General features: G+C 52.2%; 2 protein-coding genes across 2 annotated transcripts in view; one reads left to right on the top strand and one right to left on the bottom strand.

The window, feature by feature from the left end:
• Positions 1-23,437, top strand: part of LOC144246966 (uncharacterized) — a 158,902-nt gene that overhangs the window by 86,097 nt on the left and 49,368 nt on the right. The window contains exon 3 of the mRNA XM_077785996.1: positions 18,676-18,807. Within this exon, the coding sequence (XP_077642122.1) occupies positions 18,676-18,807 (132 nt within the window). The remainder of the gene's footprint in view (positions 1-18,675; positions 18,808-23,437) is intronic.
• Positions 6,967-7,959, bottom strand: LOC144246960 (olfactory receptor 14A16-like). The gene has a single exon (XM_077785991.1). The coding sequence runs from the start codon at positions 7,957-7,959 to the stop codon at positions 6,967-6,969; it is 993 nt and encodes a 330-aa protein (XP_077642117.1).

The raw sequence follows: 23,437 nt of genomic DNA, 5'->3' as shown, positions 1-23,437 counted from the left end.
CTCCTCCTCCTCCTCGTCTTCCTCATCCTCCTCCTCCTTGTCCTCCTTGTCCTCCTCGTCCTCCTCATCCTCGTCCTTTTCCTCATCCTTGTCCTCCTCCTCATCCTCCTCCTCCTTATCCTCCACATCCTTATCCTCGTCATCCTCATTGTCCTCCTCATCCTCATTCTCCTCCTTCTCCTCCTCCTAATCTTCCTCCTCTTCCTCCTCCTCATCCTCCCCATCCTGCTCATCCTCCTTGTCCTTCTCCTCCTGGTCCTCCTCATCCTTGTACTCCTTTTGTTTATTCTCCACCTTGTCCTCCTCCTCCTCCTGTTCATCTTCCTTCTCCTCCTCCTCCTCCTCCTACTTTTCCTCTGCATCTTCATCCTTTTCCTCATCCTCATCCTTCTCCTCTTCATCCTCGTCCTCATCCTTCTTCTCCTCCTCCTTCTCCTCGCTGTCCTCCTCCTCCTCATCCTCCTCATCCTCCTTGTCCTTGTCCTCTCTCTTCCTCCTCCTATACCTCCTCTTCATGCTTCTCTGCTTCCTCCTCTTCCTTGTCCTCCTCCTCCTCCTCCTCATCTTCCTTGTGCTTGCCCTAGTCCTTGTCATCTTCCTCCTCCTCCTCTTCCTCCTCCTGCTCCTCCTCTTTCTCCTACCCATCCTCATCCTCTTTGTCATTGTCCTCCTCCTCCTCATCCTCATTCTCCTCTTCATCCTCGTTCTCCTCCTCCTCCTCATCATCCTCCTTGTCCTAGTTCTCTCTCTTCCTCCTCCTATTCCTCCTCCTCATCTTCCACCTCGTCTTCGTCGTCATTGTCGTCATCGTCGTCCTCCTCCTCCTCCTCGTCCTCCTCCTCGTTCTCCTCCTCGTCCTCCTCCTCGTCCTCCTCCTCGTCGTCCTCCTCGTCCTCGTCCTCGTCCTCCTCCTCGTCCTCATCCTCGTCCTCCTCCTCCTCCTGTTCATCCTCGTCCTCCTCGTCCTCCTTGTCCTCCTCCTTGTCCTCCTTGTCCTCCTTCTCGTCCTCCTAGTCCTCCTCGTCCTTCTCCTCCTCGTCCTCCTCCTCCTCCTCTTCCTCCTCCTCGTCCTTCCCATCCTGCTCATTCTCATCCTCCTCGTCCTTCTCCTTCTGGTCCTCCTCATCATTGTCCTCATCCTCTTTATTCTCCTCCTTTTCCTCGTCCTCCTCCTGTTAATCTTCCTTCTCTTCCTCCTCCTCCTCCTCCTTCTCGTCCTCCTTGTCCTTTTCATCTTCATCCTTTTTCTCATCGTCATCCTTCTCCTCCTCGTCCTCATCCTTCTTCTCCTCCTCTTCCTTCTCATTGTCCTCCTCCTCCTCATCCTCGTCATCCTCCTTGTCCTTGTCCTCTCTCTTCCTCCTCCTATTCCTCCTCTTCCTGCTTCTCTGCCTCCTCCTCTTCCTTGTCCTCCTCCACCTCCTCATCTTCCTTGTGCTTGCCCTAGTCCTTGTCGTCGTCCTCCTCCTCCTCTTCCTCCTCCTGCTCCTCCTCATTCTCCTCCCCCTCCTCATCCTCCTTGTCATTGTCCTCCTCCTCCTCCTCCTCCTCATCCTCATTCTCCTCTTCCTCCTCGTTGTCCTCCTCCTCATCATCATCCTCCTTGTCCTCGTTCTCTCTCTTCCTCCTCCTGTTCCTCCTCCTCATCTTCCACCTCCTCTTCGTCCTCGTCGTCGTCGTCGTCGTCATCGTTGTCGTTGTCCTCGTCCTCCTCCTCGTCCTCCTCCTTCTCCTCCTCCATCTCCTCGTCCTCCTCGTCCTCCTCCTCGTCCTCCTCATCTTCCTCATCCTCCTCCTTGTCCTCCTCCTCGTCCTCCTCGTCCTCCTCCTCATCTTCCTCCTCGTCCTCCTCCTCGTCCTCCTCGTCCTCCTCGTCCTCCTCGTCCTCCTCGTCGTCGTCGTCGTCCTCCTCCTCCTCCTCCTCGTCTTCCTCGTCCTCCTCCTCCTTGTCCTCCTCCACATCCTCATTCTCATCCTCTTTATCCTCCTATTCCTCCTCTTCCTCCTCGTCTTCCTCATCCTCCTCCTCCTTGTCCTCTTCGTCCTCATCATCCTCCTTGTCCTCCTCTTCCTCATCCTTTTCCTCATCTTTGTCCTACTCCTCATCCTCCTCCTCCTTATCCTCCGCATCCTTATCCTCCTCATCCTCCTCATTGTCCTCCTCATCCTCATTCTCCTCCTCCTCCTCCTCCTCATCTTCCTTGTGCTTGCCCTAGTCCTTGTCATCTTTCTCCTCCTCCTCTTCCTCCTCCTGCTCCTCCTCATTCTCCTCCCCCTCCTCATCCTCCTTGTCATTGTTCTCCTCCTCCTCCTCTTCCTCATTCTCATTCTCCTCTTCCTCCTCGTTCTCCTCCTCCTCATCATCATCCTCCTTGTCCTCGTTCTCTCTCTTCCTCCTCCTATTCCTCCTCCTCATCTTCCACCTTTTCTTCGTCTTCGTCCTCCTCGTCCTCCTCCTCGTCCTTCTCGTTGTCCTCGTCCTCGTCCTCATCCTCGTCCTCGTCCTCGTCCTCGTCCTCGTCGTCCTCCTCCTCCTCCTCGACCTCCTCCTCCTCGTCCTCCTTGTCCTCTGCATCTTCATCCTTTTCCTCATCTTCATCCTTCTCCTCCTCGTCCTCGTCCTCATCCTTCTTCTCCTCCTCCTCCTCCTTGTTGCCCTCCTCCTTCTCATCCTCATCATCTTCCTTGTCCTTGTCTGAAGAGAAGTTGGCAGAGGAATGGTTGTACAACAGGGGACATGATGCTGTAAAATTAATCCAAATAGGGAGGGCTACATGACTGCTGCAAGGTTCGCATGACCCTGAAGAGCAGATGGTGTGCAGAAAGCAGGATATTGAAACTGCCTGGTATGTAGAAATAGATAGAGAAGAACAAAGAAGTGCTAAGCCCTTCTAACTGCAAGGCCAGCTGGACAGGCAAGTATCAAACGCAAAGATAGTTTTAAGATAACAATACAAGTCACATAGCAACCAATCATGAGCTTGGCTTTTGCAATATGTATGAGCTAATTAATGAACATATATAAACTGTGTAATCTGTCACAATAAACTGAGACTTGATGATCATGATAGCATGAGTCTTGTCTCCCATGGCATCCCTCCAACACAAGTGCCCCGGCAGTGGGAACCACAACTCATCAGGTTTGTGTCCTTTGGGCTCAGGGACTGGTGACACTCGGAGGCACAGAAAGGTTTCTTGCCAACAAACACAAGTTGAACATTTGAACAGTTTAATAACCATCACAGCTCTTCCCTCAGCTCTCTGGGATGTCCCTGCAGCATCTGACATGTCCCCCACACCCAAGGCATTTCTGTACAGGAACAGCTTCGGATAAAGACATAAGAAAAGGTAGTTCTTTGATATATATAAGCACAATAAGGATGTTGACTGATATGGTATTTATATTAACCTCTGAAAGACTGGGCAACTTCTGGAAGCTCAAAGCATGAAGCCAGTCAGTTGAGAGGCACTTTAATGACCAGAAACCATCTGGTGAAGGAAATCTGGGAGCAGCAGGAAGGACATAAATCCAGATGGACTAGTGATGACCTTAGACATGGCCATTTAAACAGGAGAGCTGGAAACACCTGAAGGAAGAGGGAGAGGAAATAATAAACTGAATATTGGTGACACAAGTAGAAGGCAATGTCAGTATTTCTCCTCCTGCCAACACTACACTTCTAGGAAATTCCTGTTCCAGGTGGGAAAACTCTGCCATTTCTTAAAAGTACTGAAGTAACCCAGATAATAAAAATTTGATTCCATAACATGAAATGTACGAGTATTAACACCTGGGCCCCTTTCCAGGCAGACATCAGCTGTGTGCCCATGAACAGGCAGTGCCACTTGTGCCCTGAGGTGCCAAGCTGGGACTGGATCTCTCAGAGAGGAGCTGAGGGAGAGCAGAGCACCTTGCAAGCTGCAGGTCCCTGCCAGCCCCGCAGGGCTCCTGTGCCATCAACATCTGCTCTGCTCCAGTCTGGAACAGGGCCCAGCACGGTGCCAGGATCATCAGAGAGCTGAGGTGTGTGCTGGAATTCCATGCTCTCGCCATGGCGCAGCAGCCCTGCATTTCCCTGCTCCAGCCTTGGTCTCCAGCACAGCCATGGAGGCTCTTTGGGCTCCTGAGTGTTCCTGCAGCCCCCAAGGGCAGCTGAGCTCTGCCTTGGGCACAGGCAGCCCTGGCCAGCGCAGGCCATGCTCAGCAATTCCTTGTCTGTGCCCGGCCTTGCTGCCAGCCCCGGCAGCGGCTGCGTGGCCCCTCTGTGGCCCTGTGCTGGCCCAGCCATGGTGCCACAGCCCCTGTGCAGCCCAGCCCAGGACAGGAGCATTGCGGCTGGGAACGGCCCCTGTGCCGTGGGGCCCTGGGCAGCCTTGGGGCTCTGTGCCCCATGGCCTCCCTGCTGGGCAGCCTCTGCCAGCTCCTGCCGAGCCCGTGGCACCTGTGGGGCTGCACAGACAGCCCTGCCCGGGCTCTGCCGGCCTCGGGGCCAGCAGAGAGGCGGCCAGGGCTGGCCATGGCCGGGAACAGGCCCTGAGCCCCGCAGGAGGATGGAGCTGGGCCACAGCCAAACTCAGCCCAGGGCAGAGCTGGGCTCAGCAGCCAGGGCTGCCCAGGGCTGGCACAGACAGAGGCTAGCGCTGACAAATGTCCTGGGCCCCTCCCTGCTCTGTCCATGCCCCAGGGGCACAGAGCAGCCTCCTCTCTGGGGCTCTTGCCTGTTTTCAATGCCTGCCCAGGCGCTGGCCCTGCCCCACAAGGCCTGGGCTGAGTCCTGCCCCTGCCCGCTCAGCCAGGCTGAGATGGACACTGATGGTTCCTGTGCCAGGCTCTCCCAGCCCAGCCCAGCTCCCTGCCAGCTCTGCCAGCTGCCCTGAGCTCTGGGCAGCACCAAGGGCCTCTCCCCAGCACAGCCCAGCCGGCTCTGGCCCCACAGCTCTGCTCAGCCCAGGCTGCTCTGGGCACTGCCCCATGGCCTCAGCCCCTGCCAAGGGCACAGCAGCAGCTGCAGCTCAGCCAGGACTCAGCCCCACCATGGGGGAAGGGGCTTGGCCAAGGCCAAAGGAGCTCCCTGGCTGCCCTGCTCCCCTCTGCCTGAGGTGCTGAGAGCTCTGCAGCCCCTCCTGCCATCCCATCTGCCCAGGCCAGCACAAGAGCCCCGGCCCTGGGGCCCTCCAGAGCTGCTCCTGCTCCAGGCCCAGGGCCCATCCCAGAGCTGGGGCAGCCACAGAGCTGTGCTCATTTCTGCTCATTGCTGCTCTGATGGGGATGGATCCTCAGGCACTTGGAGGTAGCTGACGGATTTTACTGCTCCAGAGTCCTCTTCTTTCTTGAGCTCTTCAGTTCAGGATTTCAAAGGGGAAAGCTCATATACATTTGTTTAAAACGCCCAAACAAGAAAATCACCTGGGAATAATTGAAGTTGTCAACTCTTCTGTGGCTAATAAGACAGATTTCAGAAGTGTATTCAAAGATAATGTACATTGAAAACAATGAAGTGATAATGGTTTTGTCCTGTTTTCTTTTCTTGTTTATCGATTGATATAATCAATGTCCAATTGATATTGATCCCCAGCACCTTCTAATGCAGTCTAAACATATATGAGAATCAAGACTCTTGGTGACTGACATTCAATCACTCTTTTGTCCCCACCCCCTCGCCACATTTCCGTCTTTCATACCCTGGCACTCCTATGGATCAGGAATGGTGTGGCCAGCAGGAGCAGGGCACTGATTCTTCCCCTGTGTTCGGCACTGGTTGGGCAGCACCTCGAGTGCTGTGTCCAGTTCTGGGCCCCCAGTTTTGGAAGGACCTGGAGGGCTGGTGTAGAGAGCTTGGCAGAAGAATGGTTAAATAGCAAGGGACATGAAACTGTAAAATTAGTCAAAGTATGAAGGGCTACGTGACTGCTGTAAGGTCTCCATGACCCTGAAAGCAGGTGGTGTGCAGAAATCAGGATGATTGAAACTGCTTGGTATGTATAAAAGATAAAGAGGAACAAAGAAGTACTAACTACAAGGACAGTAGAGCAAGATAGTAGCACAAGTCACATAGCAACCAATCATGAGCTCGGCTTTTGCAATATGTATGAGCTAATTAATGAACATATATAAACTGTGTAATCTGTCACAATAAACTGAGACTTGATGATCATGATAGCATGAGTCTTGTCTCCCGCGGCACCCCCCAACAGGCTGGAATGTGTCCAGAGAAGGGCAGCAAGGCTGGTGAGGGGTCTGCAGCACAAGTCCTGTGAGAAGCGGCTGAGAGAACTGGGATTTTATCCTGGTGACACTGTGAGGCCCAAGGATCCAAGGGACTTCGTGACATCAAGGGGTCCCATGGAACCAAAGGGACATTGTGACACTGGGAGGCCTCATGGAATCATGGACACCATTGGGACACTCTGGGCCTCATGGAATCAAGGTGACACCAAGTTGGCTGCGAGTATTGATCTGCTGGAGGGTAGGTAGGCTCTACACAGGGCCCTGGACAGGCTGGATCCAGGGCCCAAATCAAACAAGGTGAGGTTTAACAAGTCCAAGTGCCGGGTCCTGCACTTTGGCCACAACAACCCCTGCAGTGCTACAGGCTGGGGACAGAGGGGCTGGACAGCAGCCAGGCAGAAAGGGACCTGCAGGGACTGATGGACAGCAGGCTGGACATGAGCCAGCAGAGTGCCCAGGTGGCCAAGAAGGCCAATGGCTCCTGGCCTGGATCAGGAATGGTGTGGCCAGCAGGAGCAGAGCTGCTGTGCCAGCCCTGATCTGCCCCAGCTCTGCACACAGACATTGCTGCTGCAGCTCCAGAGAAGGCAACAAAATGACATCTTTGCAGAAATCTTTCCTGGAAGATCCTCTAGTTCCTTGAAAACTACTAAAAATTAAAAATGGCACAAACAATGACATTTATTGTGGACAATATGAAAAAAGTAAAACAGAGGGTAAAACAATCCATAACCAAACTATAAAAAATTATCAAAGATTACTTTTATTACAAGTGATGGCAGAAATTGGACAGCAGTTGAATGTTCCTGAAAGCATCCAGTCATCAGTCTACACACTGCAGCCTTGAGCTCCTGGTTCCTCAGGCTGTAGATGAGGGGGTTCAGGACTGGAGGCACCACTGAGTACAGAACTGACAGGGACAGATCCAGAGATGGGGAGGAGATGGAGGGGGTCTTCAGGTGAGCAAATATGCCAGTGCTGAGGAACAGAGAGACCACGGCCAGGTGAGGGAGGCAGGTGGAAAAGGCTTTGTGCCGTCCCTGCTCAGAGGGGATCCTCAGCACAGCCCTGAAGATCTGCACATAGGAGAAAACAATGAACACAAAACATCCGAAGAGCAAACATGCAGTAACAGCAATGAGCCCAAGTTCCTTGAGGTGGGAATTGGAGCAGAAGAGCTTGAGGATCTGTGGGATATCACAGAAGAACTGGCCCAGGGCATTGCCATGGCACAGGAATAGGGAAAATGTATTGGCCGTGTGCAGCAGAGCATTGAGAAAGGCACTGGCCCAGGCAGCTGCTGCCATGTGGGCACAAGCTCTGCTGCCCAGGAGGGTCCCGTAGTGCAGGGGTTTGCAGATGGACACGTAGCGGGCGTAGCACATGATGGTCAGGAGGAAATACTCTGATCCAAGGAAGAAGAATTTCAGAAAGACTTGAGCAGCACATCCGTTGTAGGAGATGGTGGTGGTGTTCCAGAGGGAATTGTGCATGGCTTTGGGGACAGTGGTGCAGATGGAGCCCAGGTCGCTGAGGGCCAGCTGGAGCAGGAAGAAGAACATGGGCGTGTGCAGGTGGTGGCCGCAGGCTACGGCGCTGATGATGAGGCCGTTGCCCAGGAGGGCAGCCAGGGAGATGCCCAGGAAGAGGCAGAAGTGCAGGAGCTGCAGCTGCCGCGTGTCTGCCAGTGCCAGCAGGAGGAAGTGGTTGATGGAGCTGCTGTTGGACATTTGTTGTGGCTGCACATGGGCACCTGTTCATGGAGAAAGGACAGGGACCAGTCAGGAGAGGCTGCTTGGAGCCAAACCTGGGCCATTCCCTGCAGCCTGTCCTGCTGGGACTCACCCACCCTTGTTCCTGCTCTGGGAAAACCTTCACCCAGGTCCCTGCCTGAGCTCCAGTTGTGCTGGCTGAGTGTGCCAGGAGCAGCGAGGTCTGTATGTGGGGGCTCTGGAGGAGCCATCCCTGCCCTGCTGCCCTGGGTTTGTGGCCCTGTGGCAGAGGGACAAGGCTGGATATTCAGGATTTGTCAGGGGAATCACTCCTACTGCAGCAAGTCTTGGTACCATCTGCACTTACACTTCTAAGAGAAATTGATGTCAGGGGTTGGATTTAGGAATTGATTTCCTACCCACACACAATTCCTGTCTCTTTGAGGTCAGAAATCCCCAGAATTCCTGCTGCACTCAGAGTTTGCCACAGAGAGATGTGAGAGGCAAAGGATTCCCTGTGGCTGAGGGAAGGTGAGGGGCTGGATGGGCTTGTTCCCCCAGCACTGCTCTGTCCAGCCCCCTCTGCTTCCCTGAGCATCTCCCTGGGCCTGGACATCCCCTCCTGAGAGGTGCCTTGTCCCTGCCAGCGCTCACAGAGCCCATCCCACCCTGTGTGCCCTGGGCCCGGCCCTACAGAAACCTGCCTGTGTGCAGGGCCCTGGCTGGGGCAGGCTCTGTGTGCAGCTGGGCAAGGGAAGCTCAGGAGAGCCCTGCTGGGCCCTGCAGAGGTGATGCTGCTGCTGCCCAGGGCTGAGGAGTGGCTGAAGGCCCTTTGGGAGGCTCCCAGCAGAGACACTGACCACCCAAAGTCACAGTTCTGGAGTGTCTGTAAATGTTCAAACATTCCTTTGATGATCCTGTGTGTCCCTTTCAACTCAGATTTTTCTGTGATTCTGGGATTACAATTCCTGTTCTGCTTCTCTCATCCCCCTGTTGTCTATAATCAAGAGGAAAAAAACAACCCTTGCAACAGTGTTAGAACAGTGAAGTTAAAACCAGACCTTTATTGGAAGCTTCCAGGTGTCCCAGTGGGGATGAGGCCCACCCAGCCCCTGTTTTCAACAATTTGTTAATGTTGATTATTTAGGATATTTGACAGGAACATCCAATGGGAGATTCAGTACCCAGCTACACACCCCTGGCTCAACCCACTGGAATAAGTCCAGGGCCTTCTTTGTCCCAGTTTTTCTTGTCACTGCTCACATTCAAAACCCAAAATACTCTTCTTGTGGGTTCTTTCTCTGATAAAAAGATTACATAGCACTTTAAAAATGTATTTAGACAGGTTATAGTTCTAAAATCTAAGAGAATGTAAGGAAACATACGGGAGTTAATTAAGGATCATAATTACATTAAATATATAATAGTAGTTAAAAAGAGTTATTTAAGAGTTTAATAGAGTTAGTTAAGGATTATAATTTTAAAACTACGTAACTGTAATTTACAGAACTATGAATATATGAAAAATATATAAAAAGCAAAAATATTTTTACCATCATCACAACTTCATCATCTTTCTCCAAGCAGAAAATTGAAAACACTCTCAGGAAAGCTCCTGACCTTTACAGCAATCCTAGGCTTACCTTCTTTGGGAAGTGTCCCCCGGAGCTGTGCCCAGGCTGGTCTGGAGCTGGGAGCAGCCCTGCCCCAGCCAGCCCCTCTCAGCAGCAGCACCTGCCCTGCTCAGGGTGGCTCCTTCCCCCCACAGCTCCTGGCCAGCGCTGGGAGCAGCTCCAGGGCCGGCTGAGAGCTGTCCCTGGCAGGCAGCAGAGTCCCTGGCCCAGCACAGCGCCCTGGGCTGCAGGACCCTGCTCTGCAGGACAGCCCTGGGCAACCCTGGCTGCTCTGCACAGGAGATGAGCAGAGAATGCACGCACAGGGTCTGTGGGCATTGGCATGTTCCAGCTTTAGGAGATCTCTCCAGGAGCTGCAGCTACATTGTCCTGCAGCCAGAGGTTCCTGTGCCAAGGGCTGGCAGTGATTCTGCCCCAGGCACTTCTCAGCCCCTTCCCAGCCCTGACTGATTGAAGCTCTCTGTGCCTCTGTGCTGTGCCCAGGCTGGCTGCAGGCAGTGCCCCAGCCCTGCTGGGCTGGGAGAAGAGCTGCTCAGCAAGAGAAATGTGCTTTTGAAGCTCTGCTTGCTTACCAGCATCACCCTCTGTGCCAGGAGCCCGGCCCAGCTCAGCAGCACAGACACAGCACAAGGACTTTAATGACCCTCTGGGGCTTTGTGCTCAGGCCCTGAACATCAGGCCCTGAGAGGGAGCTGCAGAAACCTCTCCAGAACTCCAAGTCAGAATCCAACTCCAAAGTTTCTTGGACTTTTAATGGGTCCCACTGAGGGACACAACTGAGAAAGTGTCCCCAGGCCCCAGGCAGAGCAGAGAACTGGAGGCACTGATGCCAGGTGGGGACAAAGAGGAGCCAAGTCTTGGTGCCCTGGGGCACAGCAGGGTCTGTGCCACCAAGGGCTGTGAGGAGACACCTTGTCCTGAGGCCCTGGGGCCTCCTGGCACAGCCCCAGCCAGGCTGGGCACTGTCAGCCCCTGGTCCTGCCCTCAGCATCCCTCCCTAGCCCACATCCCAGTGGCCTCAAGGATCTGCCGGAAGGAGTCCCTGGGGAGTCTTGGTCAGGAATGGCTCTGGGGGCTCCTTCATGCTTCCAGGGACTGCAGGTTTTTCAAAGGACTTTGGCTTTTGCTTTTGCCTTGGAGTCTCTAAGAGGTTTCTGCAATTATGGCCTCCAATATTCTGCTGTAATTAGTCCCTGGAGAGGCTTTGTCAGGAACAACACTCAGTGGGACTCATTAATTCTTCAAGGTACTGCAGTTATTTTAAGGTATTTCGTGATTCCCTTTTGATACAGACTCTGTGAGAGGTTTGTGCAATCATGACCTCCAATTATCTGCTTTAATGAGTTCCTTGAGAGCATTATACTGACACGCAGGGGGCTCATTAATACTTTGAGATACTCAAGGTTTTTAAGGTACTTTGGATTCTCCTTTCCACACTGAGTCTCTGAGAGTTTTTTGTGCCATCCTGGCCTCCAATTCTCTCCTCCAAGGAGTCCATGAGGAGCCTGTGTTAGGGATGGACCTCAGTGGGTCCCATTAATGCCTTGTGACACTTTGGGTGTTTCCTCTGACTCCAGGAAAGGTTTGTGCAATCTCCTCTCAGGCCCTGAGGTTCCAGGGCTCAGCTCCAAATACACCACGGGGCTCCTTAGGATCAAGCAAGTCCTAACAAACCATGGCTCTGCCTTGATTTCTCTCTTGTCTGGGGCAGTTCATCAGGAAGTTTCTTTAGATGTTTTGGTTCACCAGTTTGAGATTTCTCGGTCAATGCATTAGTTAGTGTGGTTGGTTCAGTGCTGGTTAATTACCAGTACATTCACTAGAATATACTTATGAATTTCCTGCTCTAAGATCGGATTAGGAGAAAGGCAAAGTGGACTAAAATTTTAAGAGGATAAAGAAAAGTTTGTTAACAATAACTAAAAGAAAGAGTAATAAAGATCAGAACAAAACTTTCAGAACAGTTCTCCTCCTCTTCATGCAACCACTTCTTCCTTAGTGACCATTTAAAGAGTCAAAACCTAAAATTTTCAGTCAGTTTACCACGTCTAGGATAGTCTTTCTTCAGTTCACTTAGGGAGAGAAGTTCCTCTTCTTAATGTTATGGAGACTTCTCCACAAGAAACCATTTATCTTATGGCTTTTCATTTCCATGAATAACAGCTACCTGGAAAGATCTGCAATCATTATGTCCATGCCATTTTTTCACAGTTTTCCCACAGCTGTGTTTAGGGGCCATATCAATTTATGGTGTATTAGTTTAAAGATCAGCTGTTTAAGAGCAAAAGTTCCCTTCATCTCTTTCTGAAATCATCTCTGGGAACGGAGATCTTCTCACGCTGAGGGCACAGGGTCTCATCACTTTACTCTTTGGCTGTTCAAACTTCTCATGGGATCACAGCTACTGCAACATTTGCTTACTTTAGCATGGAGGCCTTTGCTGAACTAGTCATCTCCCCATACTTTTCAATGCCTTATAGAGAAAAGGAGAGTCTGATGTATCAATGACATCCTTCTCCATAGCTTTAGCAGAGGATTTAAGCCCCAAGATCAAGGCATCCCCTCATCCCTCCTATCTGGAACTCACCTTCCCCTTCAGTTACCTTGGTGTCTTCATGTTGCTCTTCTGTGTGCCTGCCCTGTGTCCTTTTCTCTCACTGGAGGGAGGATGGCAGCACTGGCAGAGTCAATATCTCCCGGGGCCTGCAGACGGTTCCATGACCCTGGCCGGGCTCGGTGGCCAATTCTAATTTTGGCCATGGTTCCTGAACATGAAGACCAGTTCTTTTCCATAGGAATGAAGGAACAGAGCCCCACTGTTTTAGGGGCAGAAGAGGCCTGACCACCAGAGGACAAGGGCAGCCAGAGCTGCCAGATTTTATTCTGAGAGATGCTCTTGAATATAGGGCATGTTTTAGGCAGAATGTCAGTATTGGCTATGGGCATCTGAAAAGATGGAGAATTCTTTTCCATAGCAAGAAATGCACAGATCTCCAGTGCTCCAGGAGCTGATGAGAGGCAGCCCTTGACATCCCAAGATCACCCAGACAAGTCAGGTGGCCCCTGGCAGGCCAAGCCAGTCAGACCTGGTCCATGTTCCCTCGCTTCCATGGGGCCCCACAGTGTCCCAATGGTCCCTTGCTTCCAGGAGGACCTGAAGTGTCACAATGCCCCCTTGGTGACACCAGGCCCTGAAGGGTCGGAATGGTCTCCATGGTTCCATCAGGCCCCACAGAGTCATAATGGTCTCTGGGTCCATGATGCCCCGCGGTGTCACCATGGCCCCTTGGTTCCATGGGCTCCAGTGGTGCCACAATGATCCCCTTGGTTCCATGAGGTGCCACAGCGTCACAGTGATCTCCATGGGAAGGGAAGAACCGAGCCCCAGTGTGGCAGGGGCAGCCAGCAGAAGCCAAGGCCAGCTAGATTTGTCAGTACTGGCAGATTTTGTCTGGGAGGAACCCTTGGATATAGGGAATTTTAGACATGGAATCCCAATTTCATATATGAACACTTGGAGGAGAAGGGCTGTTCTCTGCATGGGAAGAAAAGTACAGAACAATGGTGTTTGAAGGGCAGATGAAAGGTGGCCACCAGAGCCCTAAGGCAGCCAGACCTCTCTGTTCTGGTAGCTTTTGTCTGGAAGCAACTCTTGGATATAGGGAATTTGGGAAGTGGAACTGCAAGTACGGCCATTTCTGTGTAGATAAGAAGGACGGTTCTTTTCCATAGGAAGGAAAGCACAGAGCTCCAGTGTTTCAAAAGCAGGTGAGAGGCAGCCCGTGTGTTTCAGAAGAGACCAAGGGCAGCCAGACCTTTCTGTCCTGGCTGCTTTCACTTGGGAGCATCCTTGGATGTACAGAGTTTTGGACGTGGAATCCCAGTTTTGGCCATGGGCACCTAGACAGGATGAATTATTTTTTCCTATAAGAAAAAGAAGTGTGAAGTCCAAGTGTCCTGGAAGATGATGAGAGGTGGCCCGCCTTAGGCCAAGCCAGCCAGACCTTGGCACCTTTCGTCTAGGGGCTATCCTTGGACACAGGGCATTTTAGAGGGCAAATCTCAATTTTGGCTGTGGGCACCTGGACATGAAGAAGAGTTCTTTTCATGAGGAAGGAAAGCACAGAGCCTCAGTGTTTCAGAGGCACATGAGTGCCAGCCCTCAGAAGCCAAGGCCAGCCAGACATGTCTCTGACCTATCTTAGCAGCTTTTGTCTGGGAGCTATCATTGGATATAGGAAATTCTGGAGGCAGATCCCAAATTTCATCCATGGGTGCATAGTTGAGATGGATGATTTCTTCCCATAAGAAAGAAAAGCACATGGTCCAAGAGTTTCAAAGGCAGATGAGAGATGGTCCCCAGGTGGCCAAGGCAGCCAGACCTGTCTCTCCTGGCAGATTTCATCTAAAAACAATCCTTGCAATATAAGAAAATTTGGAGAAGGAATCCTGGTTTTGGCCCTGGGTCCCTGGAAGAGCAGGACAGTTCTCTCCCAGAGGAAGGAAAGCCCAGAGCCCCAGTGCTTCAGGGACAGATGAGAAGCAGCCCTCGACATGACAAGGTCAGCCAGACCTGTCAGGTGCTCCCCAGGAGGCCCAGACAGACAGACCCGTTCCATGTTCCCTTGGTTCCGTGGGACCCCACAGTGTCACAATGGTCTCCTTGGTTCCATCAGGCCCTGGAGTGTCTCAATGTTCCCCTTGCTTCTGCAGTGTCACAATGGCCCCATGCTTCCATGAGGCCTTGGAATGTCACAATGGCTTCGTGGTTCCACAGAGCCCTGATGTGTCACTATGTCCCCTCGACTCCGTGTGCCCTCCCTGTGTCACAACGGCTCCTCTGTGACACTGCGGCTGCACAAGGTCGCCATGGACCCTTGGTTTCTTGTGGTCTCTGAAGTCCACAATGGTCTCCTTGATTCCATGAGGCAGCACAGTGTCACCATGGCCCCGTGGTTCCATGAGGTTCCCCAGTGTCCCCGTGGTCGCTGTCAGAGGCTGGATGAGATCCATGTCCCGAGACACCTTGGGATGCTCGGAATGCCCGTGTGGGGCCGGGGGCGGGTCAGACCTTGGTTTGTGGTGGGACAGAGCCCCACCCCCAGCCTGGCCTGGCAGAGCTGTCAATCACACAGCAGGGGCGGTGCTGATTGGCTGAGCTGTCAACCAATCACACACCAGCAGCTGGTGCCTACTCTGACTCTGATTGGGCAATCACCTGGCAGTCCCACCCCAGGGGCGGGCCCATGGAGGCCCAGGGGGTTAAAAGCCGGAGCACGAGGCCAGCCCGTGGTCTGGATCCTGCCTTCTCCTGGGGTTCCTCTGTTGATGATTCTGGAACCCGAGCAGTTGGTGCCTGTGTGTGTGTCTTTTTATAGATCAGCTGCCTTTCTGCTGTTCTCTATTTCTTCTCCTTCTAATCCTGCTTACCTGGAACATTTTTTGGTAATTTAACATCTTAAGGGTTAAAGGTTTTTAGGTAAAGTGGGCAAAGTTAATGAAGTTAATGCTATGATAAGAGTTTTATGTTGAAGTGGATGTTGTATGAAACCCTTTGCTCAAGCTCCTTGATTGTCTATATTTTGCCAGTAAAAATTTGTGTCATTTTGACCTCTTAGCTCTGTTGGTTGGAGCATGGTGCCGGTATCGCCCGGGTTGTGGGTTTAATCCCAGTTTGGGTCATTCACTTAAGAGCTGAACTTGATGATCCTTGTGGGTCCCGTCCTACCAAAAGATTCTTTGCATCTGGCCATGATGAGAATATCTGGCTGGTGTTTCTCTTGTGCAACAAAATCAAGTAAAGGAACCTTTGGTGACCCCAAAGTGTTCTGGGGTGTTACAGCCCTGCAGACTCACAATGGCCTCTTGTTTCCATGGGGCCCCACAGTGTCACATTGGCCCCTTGGTTCCATGAGGATCTGCAGGGTCACACAGGTTTGTGACATTTGTCCCTGCTGCCCCTCACATCCCCCTGCCCCACAAATAGCCCCGAGCCACCCCTGAGGGACGGGCCCTGCTGTGCCAGGCTGGGCTCAGGGCTTGGCCTTTCTGCTTCCCCCAGCCAGCCCAGGCCTTGCTCAGCATTGCAGTTCCCTGCTCTGAGCCTTGGACTCCCTGCAATCCTGGCCTCAAGGATCTGCTCTCACCAGTCCCTGGGAGCCTTTGGCAGTCCCTGCCCTCAGTGGGGCCCAGTGATGTTCCAAGGGACTTGGAATTTTGCTTCTGACTCCTTGAGCAGCTTCTTCAGCCTTCTCTCAGTGTCTCAGGGTCCTGGACTCAGTCCCAAAACCACGGTGGGGATCATCAAAATACAGAAAGCCCTCAGGGGCGGTTTGTCTTCATTCCATTGTCTGCAAGCCTCCAGGGCTTGTGCAGCTGATTTGAGTCAGTCTGCAGTTCTGTTAGGGAGGAAGATTTCCAAGTGCACGTCATGACCTTTTATTCTTCAATCAAATTAGTGTTTTTTTTAAATTTCCCAGTTTGGAGAAGAGCGGATAGAAGCATTCCCCAGATGATCCTGACACTGAAGTTCTCCTGAGGAGGTCTGGGCATGTAGAAGAATGAGCCCCCTGAGGGCTGACCCTGTTTGGACAAGCTGCTCCTCACCCCCAGCCTCACCTTGTCTGACATCGCCCACCTGGCACTGACATCCCTGTGCCCTGCAGCAGAACCTTGTCCCTGAGCTCCGCAGCTCCATGTCCCAGCCCATTACACCATGTCCCACCTGCTCTCCTCAGGGCTCTGCCTGCACACAGGCCCAGGAGAAGTTTTCCTCTTGGGAAAGAAAGAACTGAAAAGCCTGAGCAGATTTCCTAAACAACAAACCCAACTCAGGAGCCACCTGCTCAGTACAGGCTGCCTGGAATGGTGTCACCTTTCTACAAGGGACAGTGTGGCCAGAAATGATCTCTGGAAGCAGAATTCTCTGAGTCTCCCAGCTGAATTCTCTGTCCCTGTCCTTTCCCTGGATCTCTGTTGCAGATGGAAGCTGCTGGTGCCATCCTCACGTTTTACCTCTCTTTGGAATGCAAACAGATGTTCCCAGATATGTTAAGCACTATTTGCTCAATGTTTCTATAAATCTTTTGTGTTCCCCATGGAACGAAGGGGCCATTTTGGCACCGAGGAGTTGACATGGAAGCAAGGAGTCAATTGTGACCCTGGGGTCCCATGGAACCAAGGGGCCATGGTGACACAGCAGGGCCACGTGGATCCAGTGGTCCATTGTGACACTGTGGATCCAAGGAGACCATGGAGACACCCCCAGAACCTCATGGAACCAAGGTGACCCAGCGGGGCTGCATGGAGCCAATGGTCCATGGTGACACTGCCCATCCAAGGAGGCCATTTGGACATTGTGGAAGCTCATGGAGTGAGGTGGCCATTGTGACACTGAAGAACTTCATGACACCAAATATCCATGGGGACACAGCAGGGCATCATGGAACCCAGGAACCGCTGTTGGAAGTGCAGAAACTTATGGAACCAGGGGTTGTTGTGACACTGCAGAACCAACACAGCTGCTGCACCTTGTCCCCTGCCCTGCACAGCTCCTTGGGAAGCACGGCAGGAGCAGCACCCTAGGAGCCTCAGGAATGCCCCTCTGGGATCCATGGCACATGCTCCCAGGGGCTGGAATTCCAGTTCCCAGCCAGGAAAAGATGTTCCTGTTCTTGAAGGCAAAGCTCTTATGGAAGAGCCAAAAGCCAAGTGGAGCAAGATCTTAAAGTGACATTTCACTGTCAGCCTTCATAACTTCACCCATGGTTGTTGTAGTTCCTGCACTCGGAATGAAATCAGGGCAGGGTCTTTGGAGGGAGCTGCCCTGGGTCAAGGGAGGCAATGAGAGAGAAACAGAGCAGGGAAAGGAAGGCAGGAGAGAAAGGAGGTGTTTTGGTTTGGAAACACAGTTTCTGCTAAGAAAGGCACAGGCCCCCACTGAATTGGAAAAATGTAGACTCTTTCTTTCAGAATTGTTATCAATTTGAAATTAAGGACGGCTGTCAGGTAAAAATATGGAAGCAGGAATAACAGTTTTTTAATAGGGAAGAAAATAAAAAGATAAAAGAAACAATTAAGTGAACTAAAACAACACTGACAGGGTCAGAATACAACCTGACACTCTGTTGGACAGGATGTTGGCCGCAGTCCAATTGGAATTGTGGCTGCAGTCCTCCAGGAGTGTCAGGTGTGTTTCTTGCCTACTGGATTCCCAGAGGACAAGAGCTCCATAACCACCACTGGACCTTCAGAGGAAGACCAGACCCTTCTACAGGATCACTGCTTTGACAGAATCACGTTCATCACTCCAGCTGGACTGCAGCCACCATTTCATAAGACAGCTACCACCACCCTGAGCAACGGGGTGTCAGGTTATATCCTGACTCTGTCAGATTAAACCAGTGTTTCTGTATCATTGCCTTAATCCTATTTTTTTTACTCAATTGTAATGCTGGCTTAGACTCTCCCACTGGTTTACCTTCAAACCAGTACAAAACTCAATGTACTCATCCCTTGTTTTCCTCCCAAAACAGGATTTTCCATACCCAAACGTTTGCCAGATGGAGGAGAAGGTTGTGAGGAAGAGGAAGATGCCCTGGGACCCTGAGTCAGGTAAGGAGGAAGTCAGTTCCCCTTTCTCCCTCTCTCCTGCTCCATCTCCCAGCCCAGCCTGGCCCCTGGCTGCAGGACAGCCCCGCTGCCAGTGCCCTCTTGCCAGGGATGCTCTGGGGGGATCTCCTTGCCCTTCCCTGTGGCACGGAGGCAAATCGCATCCTCTCCCTGTCCTTCCGTTCCCAGAGCAGGATCTGAGGATGGAGAGCAGGGAGGAAAAATCCCTGCAGCAGAACCTCATGGAAGAGGCTGTTTTGAGCGGCTCCACGGTGCAGGAATCCAACGAGAAGGAAAAGCCCTGGAGATCCCACAGGAGGAGGGGCTGCAAGGACAGCCCAAGGTGCTCTGAGGAGGAAAGTTCCACCCTGGGCCAGGAAGGTGGGCAGAGCTCCAGCCAGAACTTGGAGCTGTTGGTCACTGGGCAGCATAATGGTGGGGAGAAGCCCTCCAAGTGCTTGGAGTGTGGAAAGAGCTTCAGGCACAGCAAAACCCTGATTCGCCACCAGATGATCCACACCGGGGAATGGCCCTACAAGTGTGGGGAGTGTGGGAGGAGCTTCAGCTGCAGCTCTGCCCTTGCCACCCACCAACGTATCCACACTGGGGAGAGGCCCTATGAGTGTCCTGACTGTCAGAAGAGGTTTCACACCAGCTCCAATCTCTTTGTACATCATCGGATTCACACGGATGAGAGGCCCTTCCTCTGCCCTGACTGTGGGAAGGGCTTCAAGCACAGCTCCAACCTTGTCAGGCACCGGTGCATCCACTCTGGGGAGAGGCCCTACGAGTGTCCCCAGTGTGGGAAGAGCTTCTCAGACCGCTCGTTCTTTAACCGGCACCAGCGGAGGCACCAGTAAAGGAAGCCCTGTGAGAACCCCACCTGCAGGAAGAGCTTCGTGTGCTGCTCCAGCTCCATCCCCATCAGAGGACCCACCCTGATAAGCTCTCTGGTGACCACATTCCATGTGGCTAATGTTCCTTTTATTTTTGCTCCAGTTATCGTTTATCTTCCTCCATTCAAAACACAGAAAATTGGGGTTTAAATTAACAAATGCATCAAACACATCTAAAGCCTCACATCTTAGTTGTGTTTTGGGGAATCTTGGATTCCGGGAGATATGAGGGAGTTTGGGGGCTATTTGGTTTATTTTTCTTTATTTCTTGGCTCTCCAAAAAATGAGAGGGACTGATCTGTCAGCTGAAAACCACTCAGTGCCACTAAAAACTACTGAATCCCACCCCAAAATTACTCAATTCCACTGCCTCTCAGGGTGAAATTGGGTTGCAAGGGGATTGGGCAAAGCAGGATGCAAATCAGGATGGGCATTGGGTGGGGTGGGATGGGGATTGGGAGGTGTGAAATGGGGGAGGTACAGCTTGAGAAGGGATGATGATGTCCAGGAGGAGTGGGATGGGTTGGGATAGGGATTAGGGATGTGGTCTGTGGTCTGGAATGAGACAGCAAAAATTTGGGGATGATTAAGATAGGGGGAGCCCACTACTGGGTGAGTTTTTTAATAGTCTCCATTAATGAAGAGATGCTGGGGTATCTCACATTCCTGAGGCAGTTTTTGGGCACTCCCCAACTCTTGGAGGGTTTCCTGAGAGCAGCTCCATGGAGCCCCATGGCCAGGGGTGGTTGCCACGGGCATGAGCTCAGAGGTGTGCCAAAGTCCATTGCCTTGGTGCTGGAGAGCAGAGAAATGATGAACGGCTCCAGACATCTCCAGTGTGTGTGTGTGGAGGCCTGTGAGCTTACTGGGGAAAGAACAGTGGCAATCCCCTGGAGAGATGCACTTCAGGCTCTGGACATTCCTCACAGCTCAGGGTGAGGAAACAATCTTCCCCCATGGTGCTCTGCAGCACTGTGTCAATTTGTCCCAGTTCTGTGCTCCCCATTGGCTCGTTGGCCTTCCCAACCCTTTTAACCTTACCTGTTCAAGTTCTAGTGAGTTCTCCCTTCCCTGTTTTCCCATTCGTTTATGTCCCTAACAATGAACCCTGGCATTCCCTATTGGTCCCTTCCCTGTCTACCACCCATGAGCCTTCCAACCATTGCATCCCTGATGTTCTTCTCTACCCCCTCTTTTCCTGTATTTGATCCAGTTCAGGGAGAGCCTGAGCTCTTTTGTGGCTCTAGGCAGGAAGATGCTCAGGATCTCCCAGAGAGGCTCAGCAGGCAGTAGGATTGTGCCTGCATCTCGCTCTGGACATGCCAGTGGCTCAAGTGAGAGCTGTGGGAATGATTTATAATGCACCGAGAGGGGCCACAGTCCTGCAAGGCTCTTACATCAGGAGCAAAGAGCAGCCTGCAGGGTGGGGAAGGCTGGAGCTGTAGCACTGTGTGCTCATCCCTCACCTTCATGGGGAGCTGCCCCCAGAGTTGCTATGTATCACTTTGATGGTTCTCCCGTTGGGTGTATTTTGGAGCAGCTGTTATCTGTGGCTTTTTATGGCGATCCCGTGGAAAGCAGCCACTTGCCTGCTATGATGAATTCAAAACTAATACTAATTCCTTATTCCCTTTGGTTTTATTTGGATTTTTAAATCTATTTGTTTGATTGGTTTGCGTGGGTTTGTTTGTTTCTGGGTTTGTCGGTTTTGGTTTGAGTTTTTTGTTTGCTATTTTATAAGACTCAGTTGCTGAGGCACTGGCCCAGGATGTGGATGCCCCATCCTTGGGAACAGGGCTCTGAGCACCATGCTCTGGGGGAATGTTGCTAAGCATGGAACCAAAGGCTCTCTAGCTCAATGGTCATGTCACAATCCATGTCCCATCTGGAACTGCCAGCAGCCAGCAAGCAGCACAACAAAACCGCTGGCCCTGGGCTCAGCACACGCTGCACGCTGCTCCTGCTGCTCCTGTCACCCTTCTTGTTCCTGCCCCGATACCTCAGAGCATCAGTCTCCAAAGCTGCCTAAGGCCTGGATTGTGTCATCCATCCCTGCAGGATGCTGACATTTGTCCTGAGGAAGGTAGGGTGCCATTCCATGGAGGTGGATCCCCCCAGCTGCCTTGGTGGGCTGGAGTTCTGGAGGGATGGAGTGGGACAGGGACCCCACTCTGAGGTTTTGCTACCTCTGCAGGCTGTTGCAGGTAGAGAAGACAAGATGGAGGTGGACACACAGACTGATAGAGAGGAGAAGATGGAAGTGGAGGGAGAAAAGAAAGGAGAGGAAGAGATGGAGGTGGACACACCAATTGATAAGGAGGAGGAGATGGAGGTGGATGGAGAGCAGACTGGAGAGGAAGAGATGGAGGTGGATGTGGAAGAGGAAATGGATGTGGACATGGAAGAGTACACCGAGGACATGGATGTTGATTAAAACGATGAAGAGGAGGCCATGGTCCTGCGATGAAGACCAATGCCAGCAGCAGGACAGGCATGTGGTCCCCACAAGCAGAGTGGGTTCCCTGCAGCCAGGCTGGGGCGGGATTGGGCTGGGTGGTCTCTGCTCAGGCCCGTGGTACCCAGTGCATTGGATTCTGGTGGCCATGCCCAGCCTGTCCTGTGTTTGCTTTGGGCCACACAAGCCCCATGGCAGTGCCTGGGGCCCAGCCCCCAGACCCAGCCAGCCTCAGCTCTGGCAGCAGAGTCCCGCTGTGCCAGCCTGGGGACACACGGAAGAGCCCTCTGTGCCTCACTGCAGTGACCATGGCACCTGCTTTTCTTCCTGGAGTGATGGAGATCCCGGACAGAGATGGCACCTTTTGTACATAGTTTTTAGAGTTTGTTGTTGCCTTTAGGATATAAGATTTAGGGCTTTGTTTTTTCTTCTGTAAATACATTTCAAATACTGTTGTTAGATATGTTCTTAGGTATATACCTTCTATAAACTGTTGTTATTACAAATATTCTTACAAATCTAAATGTGTTCTGTGTTTTCATTGCTGTTCTTCTGTAAATAAACAACTGTGATTTTGCCCAACCCAGTTCTCTTTCCATTTGCTTCAGGCACAGGCAGTATTGGCCAAGTTGCGGTTTCCACTTGCTCCATGTTCCCAGGGCTGGAGGTTCATGGAGGAGCTGGCACAGCCAGCCCAGGAGTGGTTGTCCCACTCAAAGGGTCCCACTGACAGAGGTCACTGTCTCCTTGCAGTCTCTCTGGACACACTGGGTAGCTGCAGGGGCAAATCCCAGCGTGCCCTGTCCCACGGGATCCCATGTTGGGACTCAATGTCCCAGCCAGGGTGAGCACTGCTTGTGGCCCTGGGCTCAGCATGGCAGGCCTGGTGCTCACGCCAGTGCAGACTTCAAGCTGGCCATGCACAGCTCCGTGTTTCTCCCAAAAATATCACTGCTGCAGCACCTGGGGGTTCCCCAGTGCTTGGCTTTTTATCCCCACTGCATGGAGGATCACATGGCAGGGCAAAGGATGGATCCCATGTGGCATCCAACCTGCCCTGATCCAGGCTGGGCACAGCCTGATGAACGATGAACACATCTCGCAGGGACATGGAAACTTCCCCTGAAAACCCAGTTCAGGGAGAGCCTGAGCTCTTTTGTGGCTCTAGGCAGGAAGATGCTCAGGATCTCCCAGAGAGGCTCAGCGGGCAGTAGGATTGTGCCTGCATCTCGCTCTGGAAATGCCAGGGGCTCAAGTGAGAGCTGTGGGAATGATTTAGAATGCACTGAGAGGGGCCACAGTCCTGCACGGCTCTTACATCAGGAGCAAAGAGCAGCCTGGAGGCTGGGGAAGGCTGGAGCTGTACCACTGTGTGCTCATCCCTCACCTTCATGGGGAGCTGCCCCCAGAGTTGCTAAGTATGACTTTGATGGTTCTCCCGTTGGGTGTATTTTGGAGCAGCTGTTATCTGTGTTTTTTTATGGTGATCCTGTGGAAAGCAGCCATTTGCCTGCCATGATGAACTCAAAACTAATACTAATTCCTCATTCCCTTTGGTTTCATCTGGGCTATTTTAGTCTCTGTGTTTGATTGGTTTGCGTGGGTTTGTTTGCTTCTGGGTTTTGTCTGTTTTGGTTTGAGTTTTCTGTTTGCTTTTTCATAAGACTCAGGTGAAGTTGGCATAGCCAAACTCAAGAAAATGTACACCAGGCTTGACTTTCCAGAAATTACTTTTGGCTGGGTTTAATTGAATCCTCCAGGCTCAGGATCACCAGTACATTGGCAGGTTTTGCTCTGCAACATCAGCTTGCCCAGACTCTGCTCGGTGTCTCACAAATGGAGAAGACAGTGGATATTGTGCCAAGCTTCCTTTCAAACAGCCAAACCTGCATCAGCATGAC

This window comes from Lonchura striata, chromosome 11, assembly GCF_046129695.1.
Source record: "Lonchura striata isolate bLonStr1 chromosome 11, bLonStr1.mat, whole genome shotgun sequence".
In the NCBI taxonomy this organism is placed as follows: domain Eukaryota; kingdom Metazoa; phylum Chordata; class Aves; order Passeriformes; family Estrildidae; genus Lonchura; species Lonchura striata.
This window is presented reverse-complemented; position numbering and strand designations above follow the sequence as displayed.